The 11,856-nt window shown below is 44.5% G+C and overlaps 1 protein-coding gene across 2 annotated transcripts; it reads left to right on the top strand.

The window, feature by feature from the left end:
• Positions 1 to 1,331: 1,331 nt before the first annotated feature.
• LOC128404099 (SLAM family member 9-like) lies at positions 1,332 to 9,199 on the top strand. 2 transcript variants are annotated; one of them, XM_053369411.1, is made up of 5 exons: positions 1,332 to 1,515; positions 2,686 to 3,030; positions 3,515 to 3,814; positions 5,952 to 6,077; positions 8,879 to 9,199. In XM_053369411.1, the coding sequence occupies exons 1-5, from the start codon at positions 1,386 to 1,388 to the stop codon at positions 8,884 to 8,886; spliced, it is 909 nt and encodes a 302-aa protein (XP_053225386.1). In that variant the 5' UTR covers positions 1,332 to 1,385; the 3' UTR covers positions 8,887 to 9,199. The 2 variants fall into 2 exon arrangements, with proteins under 2 accessions (XP_053225386.1, XP_053225387.1); XM_053369412.1 differs by lacking the exon at positions 5,952 to 6,077.
• Positions 9,200 to 11,856: the final 2,657 nt, after the last annotated feature.

Here is an 11,856-nt window from a genome sequence, read left to right as displayed (position 1 = left end):
CCCAGCCAGATGGGCGGGGTATAAATAATAATAATAATATATTATTATTATTATTATTATTATTATTATTATTATTATTATTATTATTATTATTATAACATTCAGGGCTCATCAACACTTGCCTTTCCTCTGCTCAGTCTACAATGTAAAGCTCCATGTCTAATCACCACCTTTTTTCTTTCTTTCTTTTTTTACTCTAGATCTTTCCCAGCAAAAACCCACTCTTTAAAGCTCAGTCGGTGCAAACATGAGTCCATGGATGACCTGGATTGACATTTGCTCTCTTTCTGCTTCAAAGAATGGATTTTTGCAGGGAAAGCTTGGGTGGGTGTGGAAATGGTTGAACACAGAGTTTCAAATAGGTGTGTATCTCTGGAAGGAGCAGGGCAAACTGTCAGTGTGGATAAGCTCTAAGCAAACATCACACGTGAATAACTTTTGTGAGTTGCACCTAAGGATGGAGCCTGGGACAGCCAAGAACGCCCTGCTACACTTTCTCCTCTCTGCCTGCTTTTCATCATTTTGCAAAGGCTGCTCTCTCTCCCAGAGGACTGACTATGAGCCGTGCCTCTTAGAAGGCATTGATGGAAGGAGCATCATACTCCATCTTCAGCCTTCAGATAAATTGAAGTCCAAAACTCTGCCTGGGGATATGCAGTTGCCCAGCATTACGCCTGGCGAGAGCAGCGCTTGAGTGGGGAGGAAGGGAAAGCCCTCTGCACATGCCCAGGGGCACTTTTCACAGAGTTCTTAATGATGGTGATCAGCTGGAATCTTGAAGCTTCTGATCGGCAAGTCCTAGGCTCTGTGGTTTAACCCACAGCGTCACCTGCGTCCCCTTAATGGTGGTCATCAGCTGGAATTTTGAACCTTTACATCAGCCATGGAAAGTGAAAGGAAGTTTTGAAAGTGGAGCCAGAGGAAGAAAACAGGAGCCTGGTCAGCTTAAGGCAGGGATGGGAAACTTTGTTCAACCTGAGTGAGGACCATGTGCCGGTGGTCGGTGAGAAGAGAGGCAAAACAGGCTGGAGAATGAATGTGAATTTGGCATTTGCAAACGAGGGAGTTTCACTGCACACAAAGCAGGTCTGGGAATGGGTGTGACATGCAGAGAGGCTCATGGGGTCCGAAGGGAATGCATTTTTCTCCATGGTGCTTACAATCTCTCCCGGTGCTTACAATTCTATTATTCTGTGCATTGGCAGACTCTACTAAGAAGGAGCTAAGACCAGCTGGAGGTCGAAGAAAATGGGCTGTCTGCCAGCTCGTAACCACACCTCTCCTCTCCATAAACGCCCCCACCTTCCTCTTTTCGGCACACAGAGAATGCTCAACCTCTCATCACTTCACACAGCTTTAAGACCCATCTTCTGAATGGATTTACGATGAACGACCAATGTCTGTGTGTCTTGAAGAGGAGTCCTCCACGCAGCAGGCAAAAGGGGGCTGCGAATGGCTGCAAACGAAGCCTGGAGCTCTTTCTTCTGACTCTGTCTTTGCTTTCTTCTCCCTCTGGTAAGTCCTCCAAGGCTTCATAAGGTGATATGCGCGTGTTTTTGCAGGAAAAGACGTTTGTGTAGAAGGGCTCCCTGTCTGCTGAAGCGGCCTCACAATCCCTTCATGGCTCTGTTATTTGGTGACATCAAAAATATGCTACAATAGCAGCAGAGCGCAAACAACAGAGGGGATGCAGCCAGGAGACTCGCTGTTCTGTAATGGATGGATGCAGAGGCCGCCGACTACAAAATCGTTTGAAACAGTACTGCTTCCTTCTCAAGCAAGTGCATTTTAGGGTTGGAACAGAGTGAGATGCCTCAGTTTTCTTCCTCTCAAAATGGAGGGATTCTTCTTTGCAGGAAATTTCATTTCAGCTTTAGCTGGGGAAAGCTGGTCCCGCAAGCGATCCTTCAAAGACTCAGCCCTGGAATATCTGGCTGCTTTGTGTTCAAAAAGGCAGTTTGCAATGATGTTTCTGCAGTCTGACAAAGCACCTTTTAGAATTGAATAATGATATCCAATGTACTCTGAGTGCGTCTCCTTTTGGGCTTGAATTAAAAGCTGCACTTAGTGTATAATTGCTGGTATGAGTAAGACCCTGTCCACATTTAACACCTCTCCTCAGAGATCTGCATTGGCTGGCATTATGTTATGGGACTAAATTTTAGGCATTACTATTGGTACATAAAGCCCTCAATAGCTTGAGACCAGTTTATTTCAGGATCACCTTAACCCATAACTCTTGAATTGGTACTACTTACAAGTGCCACATAATATTCATTTCACACCTGCAAGAAATCATAATCTTAAAGTAGCAGAACCTAGACTTCGGAACTGCCTGCCTCTTGGCACCAGGCAGGTGTCCTTAATGCACTCTTTTTGACGCCTGCTTAAAACCTCTCTATCCAGGGAACCCTTCCCAGACATACAGAATTTGGCATGTGCTTTAATCGGGGCTCCCAGGATTCAGAAACCATTTCATTTTTTTATTGGTGCTTGTCCACAGAAACATACAAAGAGAATAACTTAAAAGCTTGAGTAAAGGTCAATTCCTGAAATTAATAGGCGAGCAGAAATCCAAAAGCTTTAAGCCGGTGATTCTGAGAGACTTTTCCAACCATTGTCCCTTTCTTTGACTTTGTTTCTCCCTTTTCCTTCCTTCTTCTCCATCTCCCTGAACTTTTTCAGGTACTGCAAGTATCAGAGTACAGAATCCCCACAAGGAGACGTTAAATGGGATCCTGGGAGGCTGTGTGTTGCTCCCTGTAGGTATTCCCCCCTTGGAAACACTGAAAACAATTGAGTGGGATTTCCAGGGGGGAAATGGTTTGAGATTTCAGCTGGCTGAATTGAGGGAAGGAAGACTGGAGAGGCTCAATCCAGAGGACAGGTTTGGGCCAAGACTGGAGATGGCCAATGAGACCACCATGAGGATCAAAGACTTGGAAATGGATGACAGTGGCAAATATTCCATTAGAGTGAGGTTTACTTCCACACAGTATGAAGATTACACTTTCCATCTCTCTGTGTATGGTAAGTAGTTCTTTATTCACCTGTGTCTATTTATTGTGGAATAGAGCCTGGAAAAAGAGCCAAGTTTTTTCTCCTTCAGCAGTGATGTTGCTGGACATCTGGCTGGGTTTCCCAAGCCACTCTGAGCGGCTCCCAACAGAATATTAAAACCACGATGCAAGATCAAACATTAAATCTTCCCTAAACAGGGCTGCCTTCAGATGTCTTCTAAAAGTCAGATAGTTGTTTATTTCCTTGACATCTGACGGGAGGGCGTTCCACAGTGCGGGTGCCACCACTGAGAAGGCCCTCTGCCTGGTTCCCTGTGACTTCACTTCTCGCAGGGAGGGAACCACCAGAAGGCCCTCAAAGCTGGACCTCAGTGTGGGGGTGGAAACGCTCCTTCAGGTATACTGGGCTGAGGCTTTAAAGGGCTTTAAAGTTCAGCACCAACACTTTGAATTGTGCTTGGAAACGTATGAGCTTTTCATATGTTTTTCCACAGAACCAGTCCCAGAACCAAAAATCCTCTCCCAAGTTGTCTCCAAGAGCCCAGATGGCTGCAATGTGACCCTGCAGTGTCAGGTGCCTGGAAACGGAGAATTCAACATCTCTTGGAAAGGAGGAGATGCCTTCAGGGACTTAGAAGATGGTTCAAAGTCATATAACCTCTCTGGCAATGGCAACAGTCTCCACTTGTTCTGGAAGCTCAACTCCTCAGAGCCCAAAATCACCTGCCTGGTCACCAATCCAGCAGATCAGAAAAGCATCTCCCCCAACTTGCTGCACATCTGCCAAACTGAAGGTGAGCGACTCTCTATTTTATTTAGAAAACTGCAGAAACCACTTAATTAAAAAATCATTAATTTAATCTTTAAAAGCGCATAAAACACAGTGAAAGCTGAACAGTTATTTGCCCTCCTCCCCTTCTTCATTATGCATTAGCTGGGTAGTTGACTGGGATGTTGAACACCCAAAACTTTCCTTCCGTGTTCATTTCAAAATGAGCCTTATCATGGGGTCAGTGAATTGGAAAGATTTTAAATTTTTCAAATGGAAATCTAGACAGATTCATGAACCGTTGCAAACTTAGGAATCGGTCCGCATAACCAGCTTGCAAAATTCAAACACAATTCTAACAAACAAATCAATAAGCCTATAATCGGACTCAAGAAGGCCACAGAGAACTGAGAAGGAGGTGGAAGGTGAGGTCATTTGGGGACAATTACACAATTCTTGCAGAAAACCAACAGGTGAAGTTCTGGGTGTTGTCTTATCTGTTTCTTCTCTCTCTCTCTTTTTATTGAACAATGCTAGCGGTTTACAAAGGAATCTAGAATATTCATTAAAACATATTTTTAAAAGCAACCCTCAAAAACAAGTTAAAATTTTTATCTGAAAAATGCAGTTTTCACAAGCTTCAAAAGCTATAACAGACACTGTAAACACAAGCCTCTTTGCTTGTGCCATAATTTATGTGGCTCTTTTCATCCTGACAACAGCATTATATTTAAAAGCATATTTATAAAAGTTGTTATCTGAAAGTCTCCCTAGATATCTATATATATATTAAACCCAGAGATAGTGTAGCCCAACAAGCCTGCTGTGGGATAGATTTTCTCACAAAGTCCAAAACATTCAACCTCTTTTCTACTTCACAGACCCAGCTGTGTTTTTGTCTCACCAATATTTGAGCTTGCATTCTCAGAGCAGCAAGAAGGCCAGTCATTGGCAGCCATCAAGCCAACATCTGGCATGAAAAAACATCTGGGGCTTACGACATGTGGGTTTTCTATCCATGGAAAACAGCAGCTTTGGCAATGAATGGAGTTCTCTAACAATGAAAGGATTTCACAGCCATTCAAGCATTCTCAGCATAGCTTATAAACCACATAATAATGGTAATAATAAAAATTAACCTCTAAGTACATAAAAATCGGGAGACGGGTGGCGTTGTGGGTTAAACCACCGAGCCTAGGACTTGCCAATCAGAAGGTCGGTGGTTCGAATCCCCGTGACGGGTGAGCTCCCATTGTTTGGTCCCTGCTCCTGTCCACCTAGCTGTTCGAAAGCACGTCAAAGTGCAAGTAGATCAATAGGTACCGCTCCGGCGGGAAGGTAAACGGCATTTCCGTGCACTGCTCTGGTTCGCCAGAAGCAGCTTAGTCATGCTGGCCACATGACCCGGAAGCTGTACGCCGGCTCCCTCGGCCAATAAAGCGAGATGAGCATCGCAACCCCAGAGTCAGTCACAACTGGACCTAACAGTCAGGGGTCTCTTTACCTTACCTACATATAATAATGAGAAAACAGCAAGGAAAGAAGTAGGAACCAGGTGAAGTGATCAGTAATGGGAAATAGATTACTGCAGATAACCACTGGGTGAATCTGGGAGGGTTTTCTTAACCATTTACCCTTTGGTGAATTTTTCAATGAAAACTCCAACATACACCCTTTTTTTTTTTTTACCCCACAATATTCATTTTATTCCTCTATATCTGTTTATAAAACTGCAAGTTTTTACAGTAATCCTGCTAATGTCTTAATCTGTTTGCAATTTGTTCAATAAACCATTTCTGTTCCTTAATAAAAAGTTGGTTTCCTAATTCGTCCGTTAAGTTTCTCCATTTCTGCACATCCCATTGTTTTCTGCAACCATTCTTCTCTTGTCGGAACTTCTTCTTCTTCTTTCCATTTTTGGGTAAATATCTTTCTTGCGGCTGTAGCTGTATACATAAATAAGTTTCTGTATTGCTGAGGTAGCTCTGATCCCAACAGATAAGTGGAGGCTTTCAAGAAGCTGGTTGCGCACAGCTCTAGCCGAGACCCTTGTCTGTGCAACATGCGTGCTCCGCCAATGAGCATTGCGCAACATTTTAGTGGTCTTCCAATATCTTGCACCTTTTTTGAAAAAAACAAAAAGAAAATTATTCTTTATCCAGTCTTTACAGGTGACCGTCAACTCATACAGCATTGGAGGTGGGGTTTTCTCATCAATTTGCTCCTCTTCTTGGCTGTATTTGGGATTATGACCAGGAAGACAAGAAGGAAGATGTCACCCAAAGGAGGTAGGAAGCTTTTTGTAAGAACAGAAGGAAAGTCTTGAGGGAACCAACCAAAGCATCCATTCCTCCAAAGCTGAGAATGAAGCTATCTCAGTACTGAAGCCCTGGTGCTTACCTGGGTGTCTGCACCTGCAGTCTGTCCCCCCAAAATAAGAATTTGTTTACCCAATTTGTTGAATCACGGGATGGGAATCAAGTGGCTCCTTCAGTCTTCTGTACCTTATTTCCTTCTGTCGTGAAGGTTCCTGGATGTATTTGCTGGAGTAAAAACCACTGCTGTCGGTTACCGTGATGTTCCCTAAAGTCCATCAGATAGCAGTGACCCCACACTTTCCCCCAGGCACAGCCTGAGGGGAGGCCATTAGGAAAACCGATTTAGCTGAGCATCTAACTTGACCCACCTTTGTCACCAGAATGGTAGCCCGCCATGGAGCAGCCCAGGGGGTTCTTCTGAATATAGAGCAGGAGGTCTCCACGCTAGCTTGGCCAAAAAGCAGGGGATGAGCCTGAGAACACTCTCACTCGAGCACTGAAGCCCTGTCTTGGCAATTTGTCTAAGCTATTCCTCTCTGAATCTTTTATCATACTTAATTTACTAAGCACTCCATTTTCTTGATTCAAAAGTTCCATAAACCTTTGTTTAAATTAGAAACTTTGCAGCTGATGCTATCAGGGAAACTCTGAACTGTGGTCAGAAATGGTCCGGAAGTTCGTGCAATTGCTTGAGAAGCTGTTCTATTTTGCACCCGACCGTAATTTCTTAAACAGTCCTCTCTGTGTCGCGTGCCCTGCTGAAATATTTTCCACTACATTCAGAAAGATTTGACTCTCAAGTGATTTCCCATATCTTCAGTTCCTTTGCAAGACAGTGCGGTGCTCAGGTCAGCTGTTAGCTTTAGAAATTAAGAGGAAAACCCATCTCACAAGATCCTGTTATTTGCATGTGGGGAATTGGATTGTGGAGAACAATGAAATTAGAAATAAAATGTGCAAGATCAAACGCTTGTATTGTTTTGGTCACAAAGCAGGGTCCTCCCTCCCTCTCTCTCTGCCGTGTTTCATCTCTGATATCTTCCAGGGAAAAAACAAATTGTGCTTTTATTGAAGCAGCTTTTGTCATGTTTTTCATTTTTACATTGTGAGGACCCTACCATTTTAAGGGTCAGTGGGGATCTGCGGACTAGAATTTTAGAAGGGGCCACCTTTTGCCTTTTGAAATATAACAAGATTACCTGAGATTGAATCAAAATCTTCATTTATTTAATTCCATTCATTTAAATTTGGATGGCTAAATTTCTGCAAACTGGGAAGACCCAGGGGTTAGGGTTAATAGGGTTGATAAACCTGTTGCACAGTGGAAACACGTTTGAAGGACAAATAACTCACCATAGCAAGGGGTATGTGTGTAAACTGTTGGTTTGTTCCCAATGTTTTGTTTGTTCCTATGCTGGGAAGATTTTTACAGAGGGTTTTCAGACTGGGTTTTCTCTGCATCTGATGCATCTGATGGCCAATGAGTCTTTCAAAAATGTGCTACAATTTTGTGTCAAAGTTTAGTCCTGTAGTGGTGGGAGAAGCACTTGATGGTGTGCAGAATATCGAACTCCAAACATTTTATTTCAATAATGCTAGAGCTCTAACATCCTGAAAATTGTTATAAATAAGGCAGTAACAATTATTTAAGGCACATACCAGCAGATACTATTTAGGTAAAGATAAAGGGTGGGATGCGGGTGGCGCTTTGGGTTAAACCACAGAACCTAGGACTTGCTGATCAGAAGGTCGGCGGTTTGAATCCCCATGATGGGGTGAGCTCCCGTTGCTCAGTCCCTGCTCCTGCCAGCTTAGCAGTTCGAAAGCATATCAAACGGTGTTTCCGTGCGCTGCTCTGGTTCGCCAGAAGCGGCTTTGTCATGCTGGCCACATGCCCCGGAAGCTGTACACTGGCTCCCTCGGCCAGTTAAGCGAGATGAGCGCCGCAACCCCAGAGTCGGTCATGACTGGACCTAATGGTCAGGGGTCCCTTTACCTTAAGGTAAATGGTAAAGGACCCCTGGACGGTTAAGTCCAGTCAGAGGCGACTCTGGGTTTGTGGAGCTCATCTCGCTTTCAGGCCAAGGGAGCCAGCGTTTATCCACAGACAGCTTATCGGGTCATGTGGCCAGCATCACTAAACCACTACTGGCACAACAGAACACCATGATGGGAACCAGAGCGCACATAAATGCCGTTTAGCTTCCCGCCAGAGCGGTACCTGTTTATCTACTTGCACTGGCATGCTTTCAAACTGCTAGGTTGGCAGGAGCTGGGACCGAGCAACGGGAGCTCACCCCATCGCGGGGATTCGAACCGCTGAACTTCCAAGTGGCAAGCTCAAAAGGCTCAGTGGTTTAGACCACAGCGCCACTATTTATCAGCTGACAAAATACTCTTTTTTAAATAATGTTTTCTATTCGTTTTCAATTACAATCCAATAATGGCCTCATTATAACCAATTTATAATACTATTATTAATACCAATCATTCAAATACCGAATTATATAATTTAGATAAGGTGGCCCCCCGCATGCTAGGATTGATGGCTTCATTATTTGCTTTATTTCTGCCAACAAAGGTCCGTATAGTTAAAGCCATGGTTTTCCCAGTAGTGACATGACTAAACAACTAAACAACAACAAATGTGCAATATACAACGTGACACTAGATGGTAATGGTGAGCCTTATGTAAAATTCAATGTATTTTTTAAAAACCACATTTTTTAAAAAACGAAACATTTTTCAGAATGTTTTTCTTATGTGTGTAGGTGTCTAGGTTGGCCTCTGTCTGCCTTGAGAGAAAATGGCGTGCTCCTCTGGGGATGAAGCCGAACCACAGTGTTTGCAGCACCAAAGTGACCTTCCTGTGGGGCAAGACTGACCCCCCCCTCGGCCTGGCTGATGTGGTCCAAAGGAAAGCAGAACAAGACATTTGGCGCCGGTGTGGCTGCAGGAGTTGCCAGAAGGAGGTGTACAAGGCGCCACCCAACAGTCTTAGGGACTCCACTCTGGATTTGTGTAGACTTTATTCCTTGTTTTATTCTAGTCCTGAATATATCCTGGCGTAAAATAAACGATACATCAGTCTCTTCCATGTCTGAACTCCCAAGGGAAACATGACCACTCAGCAGAGATCAGGGAATGGCTCCATCTTGTTCAGTATTGCACACCCTGTCAATGGAGGCAGGGGTAAATTGCTGAAATGTAAAATTTGCAGCATGTTATGCTTTGAAAGAAAAATTTGTGGAAATGATTTATAGATGGTATCTGACACTGAATAAGCTAGCAGAAATGTACAAATCAGTCAGGTATATGCTGGAAATGTACAGAACCAGAAGGTTCGAAAAAGGAGCAATGCAGAAGCAAGCACCAGGTGGCTGGAATGGTAAACAGGATGTGGATGTTATTGGATTGTACCGTGGGAACCAGGCACAGTCTGTAAAGTGCTCTGAGAGCCGGATGTTACCTCAGAGTGACACATGACCCTGTACTGGAAGTACATGGGTGGAGTTTATTCTCTCTCTGCAGTTGGGAAGCAGAGTGTGCAGACATGTTTTCTCTGTACTGCTGAAAGACAGAAATAAAGACATGTAGATACATTTCTGTCTGTCTCATTCCCCCCCCTGGAGATGGGAGGGGGAGGAGTGGTGTGTTCTCCTTCACGTTGAGGAGAATCGCCGAAGAGACCTCCTTTGATCTTGCCGGGAGACGCAGACAGGAGGTCATAAGGATTCAAGCCGGGCACCTGGAGGGTGGCCAAATTCCTCTGGACTAAGAGCTAAGTTGGAGGCTCTGCTCGCTTGAATTCCGACAACTGGTAGCAGACCGATGGTTATCTGATCTATGAGAATCTGCATGAGAGGTGAGAGGTCGATGAATCGTTGCCATCCTCTGCACCTAAGGAGATAAAGAAAAGCGTCTGCCTGCAGCCAGAAGCTGAACAGACAAGCTGGACACCGAGAGGAGTGTATTTCAAGGCAACGGAGCCAGAGAAGGTATGCTGTATTTCGGGCTAGAGAGAATGAACGCAGAAAGGCTTATTTTCTGGTTCACAATAGCTGCGTTTGAAAAACAGCTCTGAAAGAGCAAGCTTGCATACCAGGAATTCCTGTGGTGAGATAAGGAATCCCGTCCTGAGCAGGTTGCTAGGCAACGTCTGCCAGTTACTGAGTGGCCTAAAAAGAGCCTGGGAAATCGAAAGTGTATCTGCGCAGCTGTGCAAGGGTTTTGAAAAAAAAACAGCCCAAAGGTTTGCCTGCCAGTGAAGCAGTAAACAGAGACTTTTGGAGTTTACTGGCTTGAAAAGTGAAAGCTGGCTTGAGATTGAGTGTAAAGCTGACCCTTGGATTCAGCATGGATGCCAAGAAGGGGGGAGTGCCCCTGAGTGCCGTGGTTCTAGAAGAACACAGCCGGCATGCTGCACTGGAAGAAAAGGACAGGGGGAGGGAGGAACGGAGTTCTAATTCCCCCACCGATGAAGCTACTGGAGAGAAAGCTGTAGCTTTGAATACTGTCCGTTGTTACAATTGTGGACAGGCTGGGCATCTTCAGCGGAACTGTAAGAAGCCACGTCAGCCAAAAGGAGCGAAGGGCCGCTCAGCAACGCCTGAGGCGTCAGGCAAAGGTCGTACCAAGCCTATGGTGGAACCTGCAAAGGCTTTGATGGCGAGAGGAACCACGCCAGATGTTGGGAACGCGTTTATTATCGACACTGCAGCGACGGTTCATATGTCCCCACACAGAGGACTCTTTTCAACGTTTAAGAAGCAAAGCTTCACTGTGACACAGGCCAACGGTCAGGAGCTGGAAGCGACCGGAAAAGGGACTGTCTATCTTAAGAGCCTGGACTTGACAATAAACAATGTTTACTTGGTTCCTGAATTGAAGTTCAATCTGCTGAGTGTATCGCAGATTGCAAAGAAAGGACTGAAACTGTCCTACGATGCTGAGAGCTGCGAGATCTACAAAGATGGAGAGTTATATTTTTCTGCCAAACAAAAGGATGGACTATATTTGTTGACTTTTGCACAAAGTGATTACATGGAATGTAATTCATCTGTGTCTAACCTAGTTTCTCTTGCAGGTGTGAGCAAGAAGGAGACCGGGGTCAACAGGGCATTTCAGCGGGTGTATGCTGATGTGATTGGTCCTCTAGAACCATCTAGAGGCAATGCAAGATATTATCTTGTGTGTGTGGATCATTTCTCTAACTATGTCTGGGTTTATGTGTTGAGAAAGCCACAGGAAGCCTTGGAGAGGTTTCAGGAGTTTTGTGACAAAGTTAAGAGTATGCATGATGCTAACATTGATTGTCTATTCACAGATGAGAAGCAGATTTTTCTTTTACAGGATTTCCAAAGGTTCCTGCAGAAGAAGGGGATCAGACACAAGATTTCTGTTTCAGCGGAAGCGTGGAACAGGGGTGTCTGTGTACGGGTGAACAGAGAATTGCAAAAGGGGATGGAAGCGCAATTGCTAAGTTCACATCTGCCACATGAGTACTGGGCCGAGTCTCTAATGTCGTTCTGTTATACGAAAGTGAGAAAGGTTTCAAAAGAGTTGGGAAGTTCTCCTTTTGAGAAACTGTTCCACAGAAAACCTTCTGTTGCCCATTTCAAGGTTTTTGGGTCTCATGTGAGAACAGAAGCTCCAGGTGGAGTAAAGAATGCCAGAGGCATTTTTGTGGGGTATGAAAAGGGTCTCTACAGAGTAATTTTGTCTGAATCTGGTCAGGTGATTCTCACAA

Source organism: Podarcis raffonei, chromosome 16 (assembly GCF_027172205.1).
Source record: "Podarcis raffonei isolate rPodRaf1 chromosome 16, rPodRaf1.pri, whole genome shotgun sequence".
NCBI classification, from domain to species: domain Eukaryota; kingdom Metazoa; phylum Chordata; class Lepidosauria; order Squamata; family Lacertidae; genus Podarcis; species Podarcis raffonei.
This window is presented reverse-complemented; position numbering and strand designations above follow the sequence as displayed.